The 23,340-nt window shown below is 52.5% G+C and overlaps 1 protein-coding gene across 20 annotated transcripts in view; it reads left to right on the forward strand.

Moving 5' to 3' along the window:
* CACNA1E (calcium voltage-gated channel subunit alpha1 E) overlaps positions 1-23,340 on the forward strand; it is a 607,618-nt gene that overhangs the window by 530,806 nt on the left and 53,472 nt on the right. For 7 of the 20 annotated variants that reach the window (XR_014816369.1, XR_014816370.1, XR_014816373.1 and 4 more), the window contains 8 exons: positions 1,140-1,196; positions 2,355-2,996; positions 3,351-3,664; positions 5,922-6,081; positions 7,197-7,326; positions 8,027-8,086; positions 8,809-8,919; positions 22,137-22,233. Coding sequence is in view for 9 of the 20 variants with exons in the window: in XM_084977837.1 (XP_084833963.1) it covers positions 1,140-1,196; positions 2,355-2,996; positions 3,351-3,664; positions 5,922-6,081; positions 7,197-7,326; positions 8,027-8,086; positions 8,809-8,915; positions 10,598-10,784 (1,657 nt within the window). In the remaining 11 variants the exon portion in view is untranslated. Of the gene's footprint in view, positions 1-1,139; positions 1,197-2,354; positions 2,997-3,350; positions 3,665-5,921; positions 6,082-7,196; positions 7,327-8,026; positions 8,087-8,808; positions 8,920-10,597; positions 10,917-22,136; positions 22,234-23,340 lie in introns of those variants that run through there. The other 13 variants (XR_014816366.1, XR_014816367.1, XM_084977828.1 and 10 more) reach the window with 4 other exon arrangements.

Raw genomic sequence — 23,340 nt, forward strand, 5'->3', positions numbered from 1 at the left:
GCACTGCCCATTCGGAGGGGTGCCTTCACTTGGAGAGCTCACAGGCCTCTCCACAGTGATGTCTGCCTCCGTTCTGTGGGTGCTCGTGTGCCTTGCGCCTCTTCCAGATGATTCTGAGTGAAGCTCAGACCAGCTGCCTCTGCTCCCTCTGCCCACCGTGAATCAGGCTGGTCCCCACTTGGGGCCGTGGCGGTTGAGCAATGCTAGCTTGCAGACATGTTCTCCAGGGGTGGTGTCAGTTCCATCAGGGAAGGAGCAGCATTTGCTCCTCCCAAGTCCAGGGGGCCCTTTGGGCGAGTGGGTCCATCAGCCCAGGAACTGGGGCAGGGGCAGGGGGGTTTAAATCCACAGACGTCACAGACGTGCCCTCCTCCTGAGCGCTAACCCTGCACCAACAGCTTCATTTTTCCTGTTTGCCTTTGTGGGTGGTGCCCCCTCCGCCTCTCCTTGGTCTTGAAAGGACACGGCGCATGTGTGTCTCTAGAAGAGATTTTTCCGCATGCGAGTCCAGGAAGGTGAATACTGTGCTTTTACCCAGCTGGACAGACTGAATGTTCAAGACCTCTGGCCAGGGCCAGGGCCAGGGCCAGGGCCTTGCCTCCGTGCAGGGAGCACCACGCACATCCTCGACTCCGTGGATGGCAGCCCTGCCTCTGGTCGTGGGCTACTTCTTGGCCTTGATCGTGTGCATGGCAGAGCATCTGTTCCCTGCATGTTCTGTGATTGATGAGCGGGCGTCACAGCCTCGTGAAGATCTTAGAAATGATGGTGGGTGGGGAGGGGGGGATACAGCTCATCACCCCAGTCTGCAAGGTTTCCAGAATAGGTCTCTGAAGGATATTTAGGTGAAAGTGTGAATGCCAGTGGTGCCTGATGACCGAGCATCCGAAGCTGTTCCCTCCATGAGATGATAGACCCTTTGCATCCCTGCATGTTTGCTTCACAACGAGAGAAGAGCTGTGTGTTTGCACGCAGCGGGGAAGCAAGGTCACCCCCCTTGGAGAGCAGAAGGTGGGGTCTGCAGGGGGCAGCAGGCACTCAGGGAGTCCGTGCCCCTCCCTGGAGATCGGCTGGTGTCCATGGGGCTTGCGGGTCCTAGAGTTTGGGGTGAACTGAACCTGTCCGTTTTTCTTCCCCAGAAGAGACAGAAGGAGAAGACACCACATGTCGATGTGGGAGCCACGCAGCAGCCACCTGTATGTGTGTACCGGTTTGCGTGTTTGTGAGTGGTTACGTGTGGGTGCGGGGACACCGTGTCTTTGTCCTTGCCCCGGGCGGCGTGGCAGTGGGCGCACACATCAGTGTGTGCTGTGGCGTGTGCGTGTGTGTTCCGTGCACATGGTTTGTGGATCTGGCCTCCGCACCCTTCACCGTGTGCCTATCTCAGTGTGTGTCCCAGGTATGTGACCCCGTGCGCAGTTGGCTCTCCTGTGTGGCCTGTGAGTGCGCATGTGTCGGTGAGGGCCGGCAGGGCCATGGGCTGCCTTTTACGCGGGCAGTAATGGATGGCATGGGTGGGTCCAGCAAGGATGCGTGTGGGCACATGTAAGCATCCCCTGCGTGGGCTCTAGGCCTGTGCCCACAAGCACGTGTGCGTGCAGGCATAGGCGTCGCCCCTACCCCACCCCTGTGAGCCCCTCTCTGTGTCATGTTTGCGTGTTCCTGCTGCCACGTGGATGCTCAGCCCCCAGGCTGCACTGTTCAGCAGTGGTTTTGAGTATGAGCTGCTGGTGGTCTCCGGACATTGAGTGCCATGGGTTTGATGAGCGATTAGAAGAGAGACCCCAGGGCACCCTTATTTTTTGGAGGGTGGTGCCAAGACTCTTTGTGACCTGAGTCTGCTCACCACTGCCATTGGTCACCCTTTGGTAGTACTGACCATTGTACTTCTCAGCCCTGGCTTTCCCAGGGGAAGGAGAGGGAGAGGAGGACAGAGAAAGGTCTCTGACCTTGAGTTAAGGGCTGTTGGTGGGCACAGAGTGGGTACAGGTTGATGCCCTGAAAGCACAGGGGAGCAGGGGGGTGAAGACTGGGCAAGCCTTGGAACTGCCACCCTGCAGGCCCTGGGGCCCAGGACTCAGTCCTGGGTGCACCCCTCCCCGCTCAGCTACTGCAGAGCAGGGAGAAGAGGGAAACCCCAGGGAACCCCACGGACAGGGGGTGCACTGGTCCAACTGCCCACTCTCCCCTCGCATCTCTCTGTGCTTCCTGTCTGCAGGTCCTGGGCTCTCCCATTTGCTCCCCCCGTGTGTCCCCCTTTCCCCTCGGCCGCCGAGGGCTGGCCCGCACCCTTGCGGCCGCCCTCCCTGGCCCTGGGTGTTCTGATCGGGCACTCGCCCTCTCCCCTTTGCCAGGAGGGAGCGGAGGCGCCGACACCACATGTCGGTGTGGGAGCAGCGCACCAGCCAGCTGAGGAGGCACATGCAGATGTCCAGCCAGGAGGCCCTCAACAAGGAGGAGGCCCCGCCCATGAACCCCCTCAACCCCCTCAACCCCCTGAGCCCCCTCAACCCGCTCAACGCCCACCCCAGCCTCTACCGGAGGCCCAGGCCCATCGAGGGGCTGGCCCTGGGCCTGGGTCTGGAGAAGTGCGAGGAAGAGCGCATCAGCCGTGGGGGGTCCCTCAAGGGGGACGGAGGGGACCTGGACCACCCGAGGAGCCCCCTGTCCCTGGGCAAACGGGAGCCGCCGTGGCTGGCCAGGCCGTGTCATGGCAACTGTGACCCGACCCAGCAGGAGGCAGGGGGCGGGGAGACCGTGGTGACCTTTGAGGACCGGGCCAGGCACAGGCAGAGCCAGCGGCGCAGCCGGCACCGCCGAGTCAGGACGGAGGGCAGGGAGCCCTCCTCTGCCTCCCGGAGCAGGTCCGTCAGCCAGGAGCGGAGTCTGGATGAAGCTGTGCCCAGCGAGGGGGAGAGGGAGCGCGAGCCCAGGGGCGGCCACGGGGTCAAGGAGCCCACAATCCAGGAGGAAGAGCGATCCCAGGACTTAAGGAGGTAAATCAGACACAGGAGCACGCTAGAGGCATGCGGCACAGCTGGTGTGAGGGGTTCTGCCACAGGAGCCCTCCTGAGCCTCGGTTTCCCCTTTAGTAAAACGGGGGTGTTACCGTACCTTTGACGTGGTCTGTGTGCATTTAAGAGCAGTGGGGTCTGTCCCCCTGAAAACCAGGGCATCTCCTGTTGCGAGTGGGCCATGGATGGATGGCTGGGGTGGAAGGCAGCGGATGCCACGTGCTCTCTGGCAGGGCTGCTCGGGCGCCCTCCCCTTTCCCCGTTGCCAGGGGCATCAGCCGTTTTGGAGCAGCCCTTCTATCTAAGCACCAGCTGACTCCTCCTCTCTCTTCACAGGACCAACAGTCTGATGGTGCCCAGAGGCTCCGGGCTGGCAGGAGCCCTCGATGAGGCCGACACACCCCTTGTCCTGCCCCAGCCAGAGCTGGATGTGGGAAAGGACGCGGTGCTGACAGAGCAAGAGCCGGAGGGCAGCAGTGAGCAAGCCCTGCTGGGCGATGTGCAGCTGGACATGGGCCGGGTCATCAGCCAGAGTGAGCCCGACCTCTCCTGTGTCACAGCCAACACGGACAAGGCCGCCACCGAGAGCACCAGCGTCACTGTCGCCATCCCCGACGTGGGCCCCTTGGTGGACTCAACCGTGGTGCACAGTGAGAAAACCGTCCCTGTCCCCATCTCCTGCCCCTCCCATCACACCTGGGGCTGGGGAGTCACAGCTCTGGAGTCGTCCCAGGAAAGCTCCCCAGTGCGATAAAATCGTTCTCCAATGTGTAATAAATAGCAGCAGTTTTCTCCCAGGTGCCAAGAACAATAAGTTAGAATTCTCTCAAGCTTAAGTTTTGCCTATAAAATGTCTTTAAGCCTTTGGCCCCTGTGACCACCCTAACATCACAAATGATTTTGTACCTGTTTGTGTATTTAGGGATTTGATTGTTGTATGACTGTCTAATGGTATAATCTGGGACACAGCCCCCCCACCTCCAGGTGCCCTGCCACCTGACAGGTTAGGGCTCCGCTGCTAGAACAGAAGACAGCAGGAGAGCCCAGCTGCCAGTGGCTCAGTGTGTGGCCTCCAAAAAAAACCTGTCTCTCTCGAGGCCTCCGTTTATCATCTGTGAAGTGAGAGCATTGAACCAGATGACCTCTGAGCCTTTCCCTGTACTAACATTTTATGAATCTATTACTCTTATCTACTCTTTTTCTCCTAGGAGCTTTTAGTCATGCTTTCTCTCACAGTTCCCTCAGGCAATAGATGTTCCGCCTCTGAGACCTTAAAGGGAAATACACCTCAAAGTCACTTGACACACACCCGTCCCTGTGTTAAGCCCACTGGCCGCCCGCCTGTCATCACTGACTGGTGACCGCAGGATTCCACTCTTGCTTCTTTCTTTCTTTGCCCACATTTTTCCCTTTTCACAGGACAGTCTTTTCTCCCTGTTTTGCTGTCCTCCTCTGCTCTATCTGCATGTCTTCACCTTCTCAAAGCAAAGAGCACTTCTCAAAGTTTTCTTCAAAGTGCCAGTACTAAAGTCTCGCGTGTCTTGTGCCCCGGGGTTGACTTGGGTGGGTGTGTCTCAAGCTCTGACTCACACCTTGTGTTGGTGTCTTGTTTGGTTTTATGCTCTGATAAGAAAGCGATGCAGGGAGCTCCCATTGTGGCCCAGCAGAAAAGAATCCGACTAGTAGCCATGAGGATGCGGGTTTGATCCCTGGCCCTGCTCAGAAGGTCAGCGATCCAGTGTTGCCGTGAGCTGTGGTGCAGGTCACAGATGTGGCTCGGATCCCGTGTTGCTGTGGCTGTGGTGTAGGCCAGCAACTGTAGCTCCGATTTGACCCCTAGCCTGGGAACTTCCATATGCTGCGGGTGTGGCCCTAAAAAGAAAAAAAAAAGTGTATCAGACCCTCCTTCAGCATTAAGAAGGCTTGGCCCTCCTCTGTTCCCAGCATCTGGCCTTGGTCGCCCACGTTATCAGAGGGCTTTTGGACACTTAGGATGGCTTATCTTTTGGAAGGACCTGGAAGGAGTAAGGACCTCAGAGGTTTGCAGCTTGCACAAGGTTCAGGGTGGAATCATTCCCTGAATGGGAAAATAAGAGAAAAGGATGGGATCCCCCCCACCCCCCCAACAGCCTCATCCTCTGTGCCACTTCCCCCGCACTGGGATTTGCATCTGGAAACAGCAGAGGACCAGGCGCCCCACTTGGTCTGTTTCTCATCCTCTCAATCCTGGGATGTAGTCATGGACCCATATTCGCATAAATATTGCATTCTCATTTCTGCATTAATCACGACTGGGAAAAGCACAGCCAGAAGGGCAGCTGCAAACAGAGGAATGGCTTCGTAAAATCTTCCGCTGCAGTGTGATTTCTGTGAAAGGAGAGAGGATTTTGAATTGGGAACCAACACCAGCTGTATGGCTTTAGGATAAACTCTTGAATTCCTGGGACTTCAGTTTTCCCATCTGTATAAGGGAAATAACATATGCTGTTCAGAGTGCATGGATGTGGAAAATTCCATAAATGAATAGGTATGAAGAATCCAGGTTTTAAATATAAATAACTTTATGACTTTTATTTAGCTATAAAGAAACTTGGTAAACTTTGCAATAGAGACAACCATTCTTTTTACTGGAAGAAACGTTAGTATTATTTATATGGCACAAAAAAAAAAAAAAAAAAAAAAAAAAAAAAGCTATACCCCATGAAATTAGGGCAAGGGTAAGGCTAGGAAGAGAGCCAAGGCCCAATTTGGTGTAATCTAGAAACACCCCCAGTGTGTGCAGGCACCTCGCCAGGCGACTCCCAGCTCCCTCTCCTCTCCTCTCCCTCCCATCCCCACGGGAAAAGAAAGGGCACCATTCTTGCATGTGGCCAGGTTTCTGAAGATTTCAACCCATTCCCCTTGCAGTCAGCAACAAGACTGATGGAGAAGCCAGTCCCTTGAAGGAGGCAGAGATCAAGGAGGAGGAGGAGGAGGTGGAGAAGAAGCAGCAGAAGAAGGAGAAGCGTGAGACAGGCAAAGCCATGGTGCCTCACAGCTCAATGTTCATCTTTAGCACCACCAACCCGTAAGACACCCTCCTTCGCCACCCCGCTTCGGTGCCAGGGTAAACCACCAGGATTTGAGCCAGGGCAGGGTGATGAGAAGCAAGGATGAGGGTCCAGTCTCCCTCTTGACCCTTCGGGGTAGAATGGGGTCAGACATCGGAAGCATCCAGCATCACTGGTTCATAGAATTAACGAACAACCCTTAAACTCTGTGCCCATAGGACTCTAAGACAGGATGGCATGAGAAATGCCATGAAGAAGGGACTCTTCACCTACTCTTTGCTCAGTAGGTGATGCAGGCTGGGAAGGATATCTGCTTGGCATGCGTCCCCAAATATTCCAGGGGGGCGACAGCTGAGACTATGGAGCCTATGACAACTAGGTCCTGCATTCTATGTTCTACCTGTGAATTTTGCAGAAGGCATGTTCCTCTGAGCAGAGGCGAGGCCGTGAGATGGGCCTGGCAGGGAAGAATCTGGGCGATCAGATTTAAGAGAGAGGCAAATTTGAAAGAGAAGCTGCCTTCTGCCCTAGAAGTGAGCGAGATAGACAGGTGGACCAGCTTCTGAGTCTAGGAAGACAAGGAGGCTTTCACTGACCACGTGGCCAGTGTTCGGGCAAGGCCCTAGGAAGGAAGGAACCTGGGCTAAGAGATGTTGGGTCAACCAAGGCCGGGATGCAGACTGTAGAATAATCACTTTAGTCAGAATACCTGGGGCTCACAGAAACCTGTTGCTACTTTCATCAGGAATCTTCAAATCAAGGTCTCTTTTCATGGTTCTTGAGTCTTAGGATTTCCTTGCTATGCCCCAGTTTCTGGGGGAGCAGACACTGAGACACAGTGGAAGGTACCACGCGTGTCGTCTTGATGCTGGCTTGCTGCTCCCCACAGCTCAGATGTGCTTGCCGCTAATGTATCTTGGCCTGCGTACGGCAGCCTCTAACCAATCTGATTACCTTCCCCCACTGGGGCTTTAAATCAAAGGTGGTGCCTGAGAAATTAAATTGCTCTCTCCACGGCGTCTTCTGGCCAGGGCCTGGCTGTCTGGAAGAGGCTGATGGCGCGTGGGGCCGGAGACGAAGGGAGGGATGGGCGGGAAGCGGGGCCAACTGAGCGGGCTGCTGCACCCCACAGGATCCGCAGGGCCTGCCACTACATCGTGAACCTGCGCTACTTTGAAATGTGCATCCTCCTGGTGATCGCAGCCAGCAGCATCGCCCTGGCGGCCGAGGACCCCGTCCTGACCAACTCGGAGCGCAACAAAGTGGGTGCTCAGATGCTGCTGGCCAGCCTCCGTGATGCCCAGATACCACCCCATCCCAGCACCGCCCCCCCCTCCCCCACCCAGCCTTCGAGGTGGAGGAAGAAGGCTTCTTGGAGAATGAGGCAGGCTTGAGATGTGGCCCATTGCTGCTCCTCAAGGCAAAGTGGGAACCCTTGCAAGACCAGCCCCCACCTTGACCCTAACGCCCAAGTGCACTGCCTGCCTCTCTGCCTTCGCAGTGGGCCTCCCACCCCGAGCCAGCCAGGGCTTTGACAGGGGGTTTTACAGCCACCTGTGGGTCGGATGGGGGCTCTGAGCTGGGGTCACGGTGATGTTTGGGGAGCTACAGGTCTCCCCAGGCTGCCGAGGCACCTCCTGGAGGAGGACCCAGGGCTGGGTGTCAGGAGGTGAGAGGGGTGTGGGCAGGGTTGGAGCTGACAAGGATTCTAGTGTGGGAGAGATTCGCGGGGCAATTGAGACCCAAGACGTTAGGTTCTGATGGGGGCGGGAAGGGCCAAGGACGGGCCACCAGCTCATGCGGCCCCCCTGCAGCATCCACGGCCCCCCTCCTCCCTGCAGCCAGCTGATGGGCACAACCCCGAGCTCCTTCGGGATGGAGCGGGGCTTGGGGGGGCCGTGCGGCGGAGCCTGTCCGAGGAGAGTGGGTAGCCTGGTGGGCTCCACCTTATGTGTCTTACAGGTGCTGAGGTACTTTGACTATGTTTTCACCGGCGTGTTCACCTTTGAGATGGTTATAAAGGTAAGAGCCGCTCGAGAAAATCGGGCCTCTGGGCCCTGGAAGGGTCACCTGTCTGCTTCTTTAGTCCTCTTCCCCGGGGGTGTCACTTCCCAGCCAGCGATCGAACCTCTGCTGATCCCTGCTCTGGCCTCAGGTCCTGGGGACATCTGCCATGGCAGGACACTGCTGCGTGGCTCTGTGGAGACCACTGTAGACCTGTGGACAGGCCCCAGGAGGAGCCAGGCCCACTGTCAGGTCTCAGGCAGGCAGTAGGAGCCTCGCGGGTGTGGGGCCCGTTCTCACCTCCCCAACACGCTTCCTGGTTGGAGCTTGGGTACCGTGTGTGCCAAGGCTAAGACTTAGGAAGGGGTGCCCCTTCCTGGCCCCCATTGAGTCCCAGTGACACTCACTGCCCTTCACTCTGTCCCCCACTGCCCTAACACCCAGAGTCCTCTCTTGTTCCCTGTCCCACTCACCTGGGGTTGCTCCCATCTGTGCATGTGTGGTGATGCCTGGTGCTCTGAGCCACTCATAAAAGGAGAGATGTGGCAGGTTCTGAGCCCTGATGGCGACAAGAAGGGGCCTGGGCCTCACACTTTGGTGCAGAGAGCCTGCAGGACCTGTCCTCCCAACCCCTCAGTGCAGGGTTAGTTTAGAGGCGTTGCCATGGGGAGCCCAGAGCCCAGCGCATGTATCGCTGGCACTCCTGGCCTCATGGTGGCCTGTGTGTCCTTCTCCCACAGATGATAGACCAGGGCTTGATCCTGCAGGATGGGTCCTACTTCCGAGACCTATGGAACATCCTGGACTTTGTGGTGGTGGTAGGCGCATTGGTGGCCTTTGCGCTGGCGTAAGTTCACTCTTTTTCTCTTTCAGTTCCCTTCCCTCTCTCCTTCCTGAGACTGGCTGGTGTGAGGTCTCCTCCAGGGCTCATTCACTCAGTGTTCCCAACGAAGGCCGCCCTGGGAGTCTGCTTTCCAGTTGTCCCCAGCAGGGCTCCTGAGAGCCTTACAGCCTCAGCGCACGTGCCCTGAGGGGAGCAGGGCGCGTCTCTAGGGAGAAGTCAGAGCCCCAGGAGTTCCTCCCTTTGAGGGGAATTAGCCGGGTGGCACTCACCTGTGTGCCTCTGTGGGCTCAGGGTGAGACCCAGAGACAGCTGATGGCCCCTTTTGTTTCTTGAATCTGTCCAACAAAGGACCAGCTTGAAAGAAAAATGCAAGGATGGAGCAGAGTTGGGGCTCCCAGGATCCTGGCCTTGGGGAGAGTTTCTGCTTAGGAGCAGGGGTACCCGGAGCTGTTCCAGGAATGGGAGAACCATGGCAACGTGCTCACCCCCCAGCCTTTCTTGGTAACATGCTTAGGAAAACAGTCTTAAACCATGGAGGTCACAAACCATGTTCATTACATCAGGGGATCTTTTTTTTTTTTTTCTCCGAACACTGATCCAGCCAAGGGCTCTCCTAGCGCTCCAGGGTGTAGCTGGGATGTAGACATGTTCTCAGAGCCTTTGCCTGCAGCTGGTGTGCGAAGAGCGCCAAGGATGAATGACAGCCTTTGGGGCTCTGTCCGTACCTTGTTCCTCTGTCAGAACAGTCACCCTCTCCAGGGTGGCACAGCAGACTTCCCAGCAGCCTTTCTGAGTGCAAGAGGGAGCCTCATCTTCTAGGGAAGGCAAACTACACTGTGTGATGGGGCACAAGGAGAGCATTTGGGAGCTGCTTTCATTGACGGCAGCTACGAACGAACGGGAAGGAACAAAACACTTCCCTAAGCTTGATCTTCCCGGGTCTGAGTGGTCAGGTAGGGGTCATCCATCCTGCCTTCTCCCCAGACACTGTCAGCTTCCATCCCTCTCCATCCTGGAAGAGAAAGCCATGGGGTCAAAGTCAAGAAGGAATGTTCTTCAAGTGGCCAAGGGTGGGGCGCTCTCTGACTGTGGGATAAATGAAAGGTCCCCAGCTGTGCTAAGAATATGAGACCTCCCAGAACCTACAAGTGGAGCGTGTCCATTGCTGCCCCAGCCACGGGGGACCCTCCAAAGGAGAACCACGCTGAATGTGGCTTGGAACCCTCAGCTGGGCTGGCAGGGCAATTCCAGGGTCCCTCACCTGCCTATGCACCATGGATGAACCCCTTTAGAGAGACCTGGGATCACCTGTGCCCTTCACAACCAGGAAGCCTCCTATTAGCCATGTCTGAGAAATTTCCGAGGAAACTTCCAAACGTGTGGTCCTTTCTCAAATATCTGGTCCCCATGTGGACTCTCATAGCAAAATAAAACATGAAGGCAACTCTGGCTCAACCCCAGGGACCCTTAGCTTCTCTCCCTCCTCCTTCGTGGGAAGAAGCTTCAAAGTCTGCCTTCGACCTAAGAGGTCCACCCGTTTTTGTTGTTCTGAGAGATAAATCTTACCCCTCCGTGTTGAAAGTCAAGTTCCCTTTTCATTTTACCAACTCACTTGTGTATGTTGTTACCATATTGTTCCTCTTGCTTATTTTGATCTCCGTAAAATAAGTTGTCTCTCTTTGAAGGCATAAAGGACAAGGAGAGAGACGCACACAGGAAAGAAGCCACCCCGTCTTGAGGAACAGCAGAGGTCACTGGGGTCACAGAGCAGAGTGGGGGGAAGCGGGCGGGCTGTGGAGTCAGGAAGGCCCAGCTCCTCCACGGACCAGCCACACGGCCGAGAACAACCCAGCCAGACAGGAACCCCCTTAACCTCTGTTTCTCATCTCTGACACGGAGGCAAAAGGACACGTGTCAGGGGCTTAGCCCAGGGCCTGCCCCAGTGTCGGCGGTCGATCCCTTCCATCCTCCATCAGGTCAAAAGTCCGGCTGTGGAGCAAAACGTGTGTTGATGCGTCATGTACACACATGGCTGAAGGTGAACACGGGCTGGGTTCCCAGCCTTGGTCGTTGTCCGCACACACACACGTGGCCCATGGTGGTGCCTGTGGGGAGGTGAGGAAAGGAAGCCTCTGCATGCCTGCCCCATGTCCACAGTCCAGCTGTCTCTCCTCAGATCCTGAGCAGTGGCGATGAGCTGGAGGGTTGTCACCTGTCTTGTTCTTTCTCTGTGCCCTTTGAAACCTGGCCGTGGTAGCTTTGGTGCTGGCGGCAGGGGAAGCCTTAACAGCCCCGGAGCCGAAGCCTCTCTGTTGGTCCTCAGACCAGGTACAGTCCAGGGAACCCCAGGAATCCCCTGGTTCTGGGGTCCACGCATATGTGATGGATTGAGAGTTATGATCCATCCCTTGCTTTTAGTGACGTCACTTCTTGAACTGTTTAGGAAGTGGTACTTGCGCATCCTTCTCCATCCGCACTCTTTCTGTCCTTAGCCTCCCTCAAAGCTTGTCATGCGTGTCTCCTCTTCCCTTTTCTCCTGCTCATGGAGGAGCCTCACACCCCCTCTGCTAGCCTTTCTCACCCTCTGCTGAGGTCCAGATAGCACTTGCTCTTGCGCATATGCTCATGCTTCCTAACTCTTTTCTCTCCCTTTCCTCTTTAAGGGCACCGAGAATTCAGCTTTCCCTTTCTCTTGGGTAGGGTCTCCCCTGCCAGCAGAGGGAGGGCCTAGCCTGGAGCCGGTTGATGTCGGAATAAGGCCTTTGTCCCCCTTCGGGGCTGTGGTCAGGCCTTCAGGCCACAGGAAGCCACAGAAGTTTCTCTATAGGTGTGTCAAAGACCTCCCTCCCTCCCTCCCGACACAACTCGCACTGTCATATGCCATATGTTTGCCTCTAGGGACAACCAGAGTTCAGATGACCTTCCTCCTACCCTGTCACTCCTTGAGGTTGAACCTCGCTCTGCTGAGGCTTCTGCAAAGGCCATTGCTCACTCTGAGCAGACGTGATGGTGATTGCCCTGGTAACACCTTTCCGTGGCTCCTCAGAAATCAGAAGTGACTTGGTATATCCCTGCCACCCCTGGGAGCCATTCTCAGAGCCCAGCCCATGTCCCAAGAGCCACAGCCGTCACCAAGGGGAGACCATGGCCTCTAGCTGAATTCTCAGACAGCTGAGCCCTCCTGCAGAGGTCTGCACCTGCCGTCATGTATGTTTTCTAGAAGCATATATGTTGTTTTTGTAGTGGCTGAAGAGAAACCGCTCTTCCCTGTAGCTGCAAACACCAAGTAAGGGATGTCTTTTTTATAATGTAAACCCGACAGATTCTGCGTGGAGAGTGTTGACTTTTGAGGCGGAGGGAAGAGGAGTTGTTTTCTGAATGTGGGTGTGGCTGGGGATAAGAGGATAAATGGGAAGATACCCACATTGCACTTTTCCTGCTCTTCCCCGGCCGCTTTTACATTATAAAGCATTTATAAAAACACTCAGGTCTCTCTCCGCCTGCCCGATACCGGTGCAGAGGGAGGCTGCTTTGCCAGCAGTTGGCCCTGGCTCTCTCACCCCGCTGCCCTCATGACACCCCACTTTCCAGGCCATGCGGAGACATGGAGTGTTTGCCAACTATAAATGTCCTGACTGTGCCTTTTCCTCTCTGTGGTTTCAAGAAAAGTCTGGTGAGTGACTGCCTCTCTGAAACCTTTCTCTTTTACCGTTTTCTATCTGAAAAAGAGGGGTTCTTCTGTTTGATAATTCTTTTCCCCCAAAGGACACTGCTTTTCCCAGTTTCCTCACGCTGTCTCGCCATCCCTTCTGCTTCCCAGCCTCCTGGGAAGGCAGCGATGGCTCCAGCCTTGGCATTTCTGGGTATCTGCACATCAGGCAACTTACCTCACGTTGGGGCACCCCCTACCCCCACCCAGAGTTAGCTGCCTTGTGGGGGGCAGTCAGGTGACTACTGTGCAGGTTGAGTTCACGAGCCTTTGGGGATCCTGTCCAGTCATGGCGATGCTATGTGGCCCTCCAGCTTCATGTCTTCCGTGTCGACTAAAGGGGTCCAGCCAGCAGGTGGACCGGGCCAGCATCTTCTCAGGTGTGACCACAGGGGAGGACGGAAGCAGGTGTGATCCTGCCCTCCCGCCCAGGCCCCTCCCACTCTTCATTCCCATTGCTTTACAACGTGGTACTTGCCCAGCTGGAGTCGAGTCACGGGGTGAGCTGGCCTGGGTTAGATTCTAAATAGTAAACTCACAGGGTGTGAGGCTTTCTCAACACAAACAGTTCAAAAGAAAAGTCATTAGTGATTCTGCTCCCACCTCCTCTCCACCACGGGTCTATGCACCAGAGTCAGGCAGCCTCTCGGGCCGCTGATGCCAAAGCATCCCGTTACGGTTTTCCATCATAGCAGGGTATGAGGTAAGGTCAGGACTCCCTGGCACGCAGGGGATCTGGATCACAGCCACACTTGGCCTTTCATTATTCAGTCCTTAGCCAGAAAAGAAAAACATGAGTCCGTCTGCCTCTTGATGCCAGAAGGAGCTGGAATTCCCACATTAGCTTTTATTCCATTCTTTTCATTGAAGTCTGTCACTTTCCTGACCCTTGACTTTCCGCCCTAGTCTCGAAGCTAGATGAGGTCTTTTCTGAATGCATTCAGAACCAGCCACAGCAGCAGAGCTGGTTCTGAATGCATTCAATGAAATACACGAGCACAGACAATTTGAGATTTGGAAGGTCCCTGAGGAGTCACAGAATATGGTGCTCTGGTTCTGGTTTTGCCTTTGAGGCTTTGTGCTTGTGAACGTTTGGCTACGCCCCATGAGAAAGGAGTGACCGTTTCGAGCTGAAATACTGGTGTGTGCTCACCCTGGCGGAGCATGGCAACAGTGTCAGGTCTGTGACCTTTCATCTTGCACCTGCCTGACCTTTCCTCTTGACCTTCACCATCTGCCTGTGTCCAAGGCAGTCCTCTCAAACCTCAAGCTTTGCCTTTGGGACTTCTTTATTGATGGCCCCCATTCTTTTAAAAGTGAAAGGGGAGTTCCCGTCGTGGCGCAGTGGTTAACAAATCCGACTAGGAACCATGAGGTTGCAGGTTCGGTCCCTGCCCTTGCTCAGTGGGTTAACGATCCGGCGTTGCCGTGAGCTGTGGTGTAGGTTGCAGACGCAGCTCGGATCCGCGTTGCTGTGGCTCTGGCGAAGGCTGGTGGCTACAGCTCCGATTCGACCCCTAGCCTGGGAACCTCCATATGCCGAGGGAGCGGCCCAAGAAATAGCAAAAAGACAAAAAAAACAAAATAAAATAAAAGTGAAAGGGGCGTCTCCCACAGGAAGCTATGCCTCCGCATTAATCTTGTAGGGGGAAAAAAGTGGACCAAGTTCTGCTTCATGCAAAGAAGACCCATTTACCACTGAGCCAGACAGTTCATCCAGTTCCCTGCTCTGAGGAAGAGAATGAAGGATTAAAATTAAATTTAGCCGTCAGGTAGCCTATTAGCTGTGGATTTAGGATGCTGGCTGAGCTGGAATTGGAAATTTCCAGCTGTGAGCAGAGAGAAGAATGTCATTGCTTGAGACTCTCGCCTTTGGAGTCGCCTCGAGAGTGACTTTATCTGACTTTGTGCCCTGGCAGGGACACTAAAGATGATTAATGGCCATGGACTCTTGGGGTTCCTACTGCTGTACTTTATGCCCTAGTTGCTTTACTGGTGGGGTTCGGGAGGGAGTAAGGGGGGATCATAGGGGGAGCCACATGGAGGGAGTATCCGAAAGAAAGAGAGAAATTCCCCGTCTACCTGCTCATGCCTCTAAGCCCCAGCATGTGTAGTTTTTGAAGAATACTGGAATATGCATTGTCTGTTACAAGTGCCATTGGCGCTGCTGGGGAACCTTCTATAGATTGTGCACTTGGGGACCTATATCACATGGAGGCAGTGAGTGAACACCTCAGTATTTCTCTTATTAATAAGCACAAACTCAGGAGATGATTCATTGTGAATAGAATCTCAGCCACTGGCCACAGAATCAAGCAAAATGAAGGTCAAATTAGAGAACTCGGTCTCATCTGCAGGGTCACCAGCAGTTTGGCAACCAGCTAGACTCAAATGCAAAAAGCACCTGGCACAGGAGGTGAGGTTTCACAGCCCTGGGAAGAGCCCAGTCCTATAGGATTAGTAGAAACCCATCACAGTGCCCTCCAGGTTTTAGAGTAGGTTTTAGAGTAACTGAATCAGAAGATTTCATGATGGGACTAGGAAAGTATCTGCTCAGATCATGTGATCTGCCAGCCATCTGCTTGATCCGCATATCCAAAGGATGTGCCCAGTCTCCAGCTAGGGGAGTGTATTGCCTCTCCCCAAGGCCTTGTTAGAACAATCAGCAGGTAAGGGATCATTGGGCATGTTTAGAATGTGAAGACTAAGACACAAGACAAATCAGGTCACTATGCACTGGAAGGAATAACTTTTAGGAGACAGGTGCCTTGCTGTCTCTTGATGCTTCTCGGTGCTTGACCAAAAATACCTTCCAGTAAGGGTATAGGGCTGTGTTTTGCAAAGGAGAAAGTTTGCAAAGGGAGTGATGAGTGTATACAGGGAATGATGAGTGTATACCGGTTTCTGCCCTAACCACTGAGCGTAGAGCTAATGCTCTGGTCACTTAACAAAGAAAGATGCTAGAGTCCCCAAGGACTTGGGGTTCATGAGTGATCCCAAGAGATGCTAAGGTATGAGTCAAGAGGAAAATTAAACCCCAAATGGCAGCAGCCAAGCAGTGACAAGGTCACGGTGCTGGATGTAAGTTCTTCTTGCGGATGAACTAGCCTTGCCAGCGGCTCCTAGAGAGTTCTGTTTCCAGAGATAAGCACAGCCAATGCAAAGGGGAAGGCTTCCTCCTCACTTCCATGGGTCTTGAGAATTTTTAAAGGGCTTTCGCACTCTTTTCAGTCCTGTTTCACAGTCGAGAAATGGATTGCCTGAGGTTTGCCTTCTTTGACTCATTTGACTAGAAAGCAGCAAAACCAGTTCTTAAACAACTTGATAATTTTGAGTTCAAGTTCAAGGCTTTCTCCCTGACATTGAGCGCCCTTCAACCTCTGATGTTCTACCTGGTTCCAAGTCATTAACCTCTGCAAACTCCAGAGCTTGGTGTGGATCTTTCCTGATCCCATCGATCCTCTCCCTCTGCCTGGAAAGAGGCAAGACCTATAGGCCAGATGGGGTTACGTATCACTGAACTTGGCTGTTTTGCTGTTCCCATCTCTGTCTTTTTCATCCCATGAACCCTCACAGACCCTAAATGGATGAAGGATACTAGGATAGACGGCTCAGTATTTGAGCTCAGGAACTACTGGTTTCTTTTCCTGTTTCCTTCTTTGGCTAAAACCCTCCAGGGGTTCCCAAGTGGAAAGGCACTATAACATTATAAATAAGAGCCTAGGTTTCAGAGTCAGGTAAACGTAGCACCGTTCATTATTAGCTACTTAACTCTTTGAACTTTTACTTGCTCATTGCTAAGAAGAAATTAAGAATAATTATATTTGGGTCTTGTGAGAATTAATTAAGGTAAATTATATTCAGTGTCCAACATAGTGTCAAACCCTTAGTAAGTACATAGTAAATGGTAGTTATTATTGACTGCTAATCATAGTCCAGGGTCCCCACGGCATAACCTCACCGCCCCCCCCCCATACCAGCAAGTCTGTCCATTTCCCAAGCACAAGAGACCCCCTTCAGGTCCCGGGTGCTGTTTCCTCCTGGGCTCGCAGGGGAGAGCAGAAAGCAATTCCACTTAGGAAAGGGAGCTTCCGAACCCGATGTCCTGTCTCTGCCCCCCTCCCCGTGGAAGGAGAGTCACTTCCCAGTGGAAATCAATTTGCAAGCACGTCCTTTGAGAAAAGGGGGAACCTAGGAACTGAAAAGCCAGATTACAATGAATGACGAGTGATTACACATGAAAGACCTGGAGGGCAACTTGACAACTGAGCTGGACAATTCTCATCTTTTACTGATGATGAGACAGAAGAGCAGCAGGGCATTTTTTTTTTTTCTTCTGGAAAGCAGCCAGGAACTTAACAAATAAGTAGGAAAATAAATGGGGAGGTGGGTAGCCCAGTGGAGCCCCAGTTAAAGTGGACCCGTGCATTCACGCGTGGGATATCACCCACAAAGTTTAACATTCAGGTCAACCTCTAGACCTGATAAAAATCTCACTAATTAGCTAGGCCGGGTCAGAAAGTTCTGATGATACATTTAGTAGCGAGGAGTAGCAAGGTATTATCAGGTGATTTGTAAAGAGCCCATGAATTTTTTTCTAAACCAGTGTTCCTCGATTGATCGGAGTACTTGAAGAGTTTATTGTCTTAGTTTGATGAGACCTCTCCCTTGCAATCTTTTTAAGTCAGATAATGGCTTAAATGATGCCCATATGCAGGATTTGGGAGAGGTCATGTGGCTGAGCCTATGTGTAAATTTATGATACATTTTAATTAGTGGGGCTAAATTGTTGAAGCTTTATCCTGACTCTGTGGCTTTGTTAGCCAGTATTCCTTTCATTTCAAATGGCAATTTTCAAATCTGTACTGAACATATGTTAAAACTGAGAACGCAAGCATGCTTTTTAGCAACCACTCTAAATCATAGTTTTTTTGTGGCTCCTCCGCAGTGAGAGATCTGTTTGAAAGATGCGCAGAGCAATGACTCATCTTTTTGTTTGGGGCCTTGCTTGCAGTATGCACAAGTTCCCAGGCCAGGGATTGAACCTGTGCCACAGCAGTGACAACACTGGATCCTTAACCTTCTGTGCCACCAGGGAACTCCCCGCAACGACTGATCTTTATTTAACTATTTAAGTTGAGTCTGATTAGTCTCCCTGGCTCAAACTTGTGAGAGTCAGAATGGGACAAATAACCCCCTACCCAGAATGTTGGCAGCCACAGTCAGCTGTGAAGAGTGTATCATCAAAGAACTCCGATTTCCAAAACAAGGGACACACAGGATGGCCCGAGATCCCTTTTGTCCCATAGTATGATATTTTACTAGGATCCTGGGGTAAAATTAATCATAGCAAATCCTGTCCTCGTCCACGTGTGTAGGAGGAGCAAGAATTACTGAGCCTTTCTTCATATGATGGGCATCCAAGAGTTTGAACCTCTGAGAACCCATTTCGAGTCTCCTGGACATACAGGTCTTGGGATTAAGGACCTGCGCTAAGCAGAACATGAAAGTCTGGACCACCTGCCTGTCCATTGATCCCGCTCTCTTCTCTCATTTTGGGGATACAGAAGAGTCTCCCTGAGGTTTTGCTCAAGAGGAATAGAGCCTGTGGAAGAGCTGGTGACCTCTACAGTTGTTTGGATAAAATTTTCAGTCAAATGATACCATTCTCCCCATGGCATTTTGCTTGCCATTATACCTTCATTAGTTTGCTCAAGAACTGTATTCTCTCCTAGATTAAGGAAGGATCAAGAGGGTAGGGACCGCATCTGTTTTATTCACACCTGTGTATCGGGTACTTAGAATAGTGCTGGCCATTTAGTAAGGATTGCATCCGTACTGTTATAGGAATGGATACAGGCCTCTTGGGCTGACCTATCACATGATGGGTCTTGTGCATGAGAAGATGCTGTTATAATTCAGGAGAAGGTATTACCTCTGCCTTCCCAGCATTTGGAGATGATCACATGAGCTTTAAGGTTGATAAGTCCTTGGCTTTAATTCTCAAACCACCCACCGTTCATTTAGCATTTATAGTGAAAGTTAATTTAATTTGGAATGTGGAATCATTCACTGAACAAAATGGTCATCAGAAATCTAATGAGGAGTTCCCATCGTTGCTCAGTGGTTAACGAATCCGACTAGGAATCATAAGGTTGCGGGTTCGATCCCTGGTCTTGCTCAGTGGGTTAAGGATCCGGCATTGCCGTGAGCTGTGGTGTAGGCCAGCAGCTACAGCTCCGATTCAACCCCTAGCCTGAGAACCTCCATATGCCACGGGAGCAGACCAAGAAATGGTAAAAAGACAAAAAAAAAAAAAAAAAAAGGAATCTAATGAGCTCCCTGGTGACCTAGCGATTAAGGATTTGGCATTGTCACTGCTGTGGTGCAGGTTCAAACCCTAGCTTGGGAATTTCTGAATGCCGTGGGCATGACTGAAGGGAAAAAAAAAAAAGGAAGTCTTTGCTTGTGGCATATGGCGATGTAACATAGGTTTATCAAACATTTTAAAAAAAAAGTAAAAGGAAGAAAACGTACCCTTCACAGCAATTGGCAACTAAGAAGCAAAGGTGGAATTCTAGGCACTTCATAGTAGCAGGCTGGATCACCCATGTCGCTGGGGCTCACTCACTCAGACCTAGCGCAAAAGGACATCTTCCTGGGCCTGCAATTTCCTTTGCAGTTAAGTGGATTTCAGGGCGAATTTGGTGAGCTGTCTGACAGAGCCTTGAACCAAAACCTGCTGGTGCAGAAGCTGAGTGGTACAGAGCAAGAGCACTGAGCATCACAGAGACTTGGGGTCATGTCCTGTCTCGCCCTGCCAATGCCAGGCACTCGGCCTCTGGGAATCCCATCTGTGAAATGGAAGCAAATAATCCTTTTGTCCCAAAGTTCCCAGGGGTCCAGATAAAAGCACGGAACACAGCATCTAGCCAAGAATAGACATTCAGAAAGTGAGCTTTCATTATTTCTATCTCCAATGTGCTACAGTTTTTGCTGCCCAGCTTTATTTCTGTCCTTGTTAAGCCTCAGCAACAGAGCTAGGATGATTTTGCTTCAAGCTTCACAGTAAACAGCTCACAGAGGACAGGTGGTCCTCCACGTCATCACAAAGCATCCTTTTGTGTGACGTTGGGATTGTGATAGACAGGGCTTTCCCCCATCCTTCAGGATGGTTCTGCGGGGTGGCCCATCTGTGCTTTGAGAGCTGTCCATGACGCTGCTGTCCGTCTTCCAGTGAAATCCTTTGTGAGCATAAATATGCCTCTGTGACTTGAAACGCCCTTCCACGAGACAGATGTTGGCCCAGAGCAGGCATACTTCCTGTAGTCTAGTTTCCTGTAAAGTCACCGGACCCAGAAACATTTTATCTGAAGAGTAGTAAAAAATAAAGTCAACCCTCAATTCTTTGCTATTTAAAAAAAAAAAAAGAAAAAGACATGGAAGTGAGAGCCTACACTTAGAAAGCTTGACTTAAACTAGGCTGCGTGGCATAAAGTACAACATGGGAGTACCATCTAACAAGAGGCAGCTTCACTAGTGCCTGCAGAGGGCCTTTGCCTGTGCAGGGTGGAGAGGAGGGCGTGGGAACAGATGGTGGGCTGGCCCTTCCTTCCTTTTCCCAAAGCGTGTGGACTCTGCAAGTGCCAAGGCTGTAAGCGGGATCTCTCGGGCCTGGGCTTCTCCAGTTTCCCCTTGGAAAATTCCCTTTTCTCCCTGAAGTTTACTGACGTCTCCCTTTTCTCTTTCTCTCCTCTCCGTCTCTCTTCCTTTTTTTTTTTTTTTTTTTTTTTTTTAAACTGCTTTCTTGGATCCTCCATAGGAATGCTTTGGGGTAAATATTTTTTCTTCAATTTTCTTTGAGGTGAAAAAAAATAGAAGGAGGAGTGGGTTGGAGGAGGGAGAGAGTGTGGTTGGGAGGGAAAGAGCTGGCTCATTGAGAAAGGAGTGGTGTATTTATATGAGTGGTGTGTTTTCATTGATATCCAAGAGAACAAACACTGGGAGCCACCAAGCCTTCTTGGAAAGTGATTGTTCTTATTAGTGTGGATATGTATGTGGCTTGTGTGTTGCCTTTTTAGAGAGGTAGACAGATGAAGCTACCAATGAGTTTATAAAATATACAATGCCTATGATGCAAAAGCCTATCCCCTGTGATGCTTTTGGATTATCTGTATTCAGATCTAACGTTGAATAAAAGTGACTTCTGTGTTGTGGATTATAACCATTTAAGAGGGTCCTCAAATTCACATCCTAGGCAAAGCCAGCGTTCTTTGATTGTATCAAGTGTCTTCCTACCTTGCCTTGTGTGAAAGAATGGAGGGTCTTTGAGCTCCCTGTCTGGGGGACGGGTATGGCAGGAAGGACCGGTAGAAAAACAGGCAGAAGCCTTGTAGTTCCCCTCTGAGGTTCTAGGCGGAGCCCATTTCCTGGGATAGCTGGTGTCATGGTAATCGGGGCCATCTCGATGAAAGAACCAGAGCCCAAGCTTACTATTTAGAGTCTCACTTCCTACCATCTGTGTGTTTTACAATTACAGTGTTTGACTGGAATGCAAAGATCTCAGGGGATGAGCAGGGTAGCAAGAAGCCTGCAGGTTGATTTATTCATTTCCTGCCTAAAAATAGAGAAATGCATCTTACCTACTAGGAGCAAGCATTTCCGAGAGGCTGAAGAAGGTCCTTCGCTGTCAGGCAGGGATAAAGGTGGGCAGGGCTCGAAGTTTGGGTCTCCCACCGGAGGGCTGTCGGCGGCACGGGTTAGGTGGAGCTTGCTTACCTGGGAAGGGCCTGTGGAGGAGCCAGCCGCACAGAGATGATCAGGATGAGAGCTGAGGTCCTGGCGAGACGCCGGCAGGATGTGCTCGCTCTGGAGCCGGCAGCACAGCAAGGGTGTCATGTCCCCAGCAGCCCTCCTGCCCCTGCTCTCCCCTGAACTCAGGAACTGTGCAGAGGGGGCAAACCTAGAGCAGAAAGGAAGGACCAGCTTGAGTCCCCCGATGAGATTTGCTCTTTACCGTGGCTCCCTCTTCAATTCAGCAAATACCATTTGAGAGCCTTCTGCGGAAGGCTAGCTAGACAGCACTGTGACAGGCCACCGTGGACTGCGGTCATGGTCCCTCGTCCGTTCACCCTCCGTTTCCTTCTGGCCAGTGGGGTCATGAGCAGCATTGCTCAGGCCATGACGAGGAGGACGTGTTGATTGATTTGTGTGCCTGGGTGCCTCTCTGGTGTGCCTGCATCCTTGGTGTGAGAATACGTGGGTGTGCGTGTGCGAGTTTGAGTGTGCAAGCGTGTGAATACGTGTGCACTGGGGAGTGATCGGGAAATTGCCCCGGAGCATGTTTTGCGGCGGGGGTCGAGGGGGGGGAATCTCCATGCAGGAGTCTACCCTGACCCCATTCCCAGCCTCTTGCCTACCCCCCTCCCCCACTTCCCCTGGTATTAACGCAGTCGTGTGACTGTCACTTTAATTCTCCCCTGTCCTGTGCTTCCCCGGGGCCTCTCTCCCTGCAGAACCAACAAGGGGCGGGACATCAAGACCATCAAATCCCTGCGGGTGCTCCGGGTGCTGCGACCACTGAAGACCATCAAGCGCCTGCCCAAGCTCAAGGTGACGTCCTCCGAGTCTTTCCCCATCAGCTCCCCTTCGTCCATCTGTCTCCTCTCTCTGGCCATGGTTGGCCTGCTTGTGGCGAATTATACCTGGGAGGACTCCTTTTGCTCACACGGGAGCTGAGCTTCTTTTCACTGCTTGAATTAAGTGTCTTCATTTCAAAATATCCAGTATTCCCCTCCCCCCCCATAAAAATCTATAAAGAGGCTTTTGCGCCCCTTGAGTCCAAACCCACGAAGCATTTTATACTCTCTGTGGCAAGTCATCTAGGAAGAACAAGTGCGGCTTTTTTAAGAGCCTCCTGTGTCGTTAAGGTGGATCAGAACCCAAAACAGGAGGAGCAGAAGCCCTCTGTGTGGCGGTCTGCACACTAGGTCAGACCAAACAACCTGGGATGGTTTCTTTCCTTGTAAGTCTGTAGAAAGAGAGGATCTTAGAAGATCCTTAGCCCTAGACTTCATATTTTTGAGGCACAACTAGGTCAACCCCTTGCCCGAGGGCACAGAGTCACTTTTGGCACAAGCAGAGGAGAAATGGGGACATGAGCTCACATGGATCAAGTTCTCCCTGTTGCCAAGACCTGTGTCTTCATAGGTCTGTTAACCTCCTTCTCCTGGTCCCTGACCAGTGCCCTCCCTGCTCGCCCACCCTGGGCTCCCTAGTGGAGTCTTCCTGCCCGCACAGTGTGCTCTACCAGTCAAGTTGGCTGGCATGTCAAACCCGCCTCTTCCACATGCCTATTTTGCTGTTATGGAAGCTGAAACCTCATAGGGAAAAGTTCTTCCTCCCTGAGTTCCTGTGAATGAGAGCCACCACCAGGGAGGGGACAAGGGGGGACTCCCCTGCCTCCCAGTTCCCCTTTCCCACTGGGTTTGCATCACCTCTGATATTCCTCACCTACCATTCCACCACCAGCCCACTGCTTCCCGTTCAACCCTCTGGCTCTGCAGAGAGGTAGCAAACCAGCTAGGTTTATCAGAGCCTTAGGACCCCAGGAAAGTCACTTTTGAAAGGCCCCTAAGTGTCTGAGATGTGGTTTCCTCTCCAAGCCCAGGGCCCTGGCCACCTGCATGGATTTCCAAGGACAGGGAGTCATGCTCCAGA

Source organism: Sus scrofa, chromosome 9, assembly GCF_054392235.1.
Source record: "Sus scrofa isolate SSC_HxYL_T2T_F1_AM1 chromosome 9, Sscrofa_HxYL_maternal_Yorkshire_Landrace_v2.0, whole genome shotgun sequence".
Lineage (NCBI taxonomy): Eukaryota > Metazoa > Chordata > Mammalia > Artiodactyla > Suidae > Sus > Sus scrofa.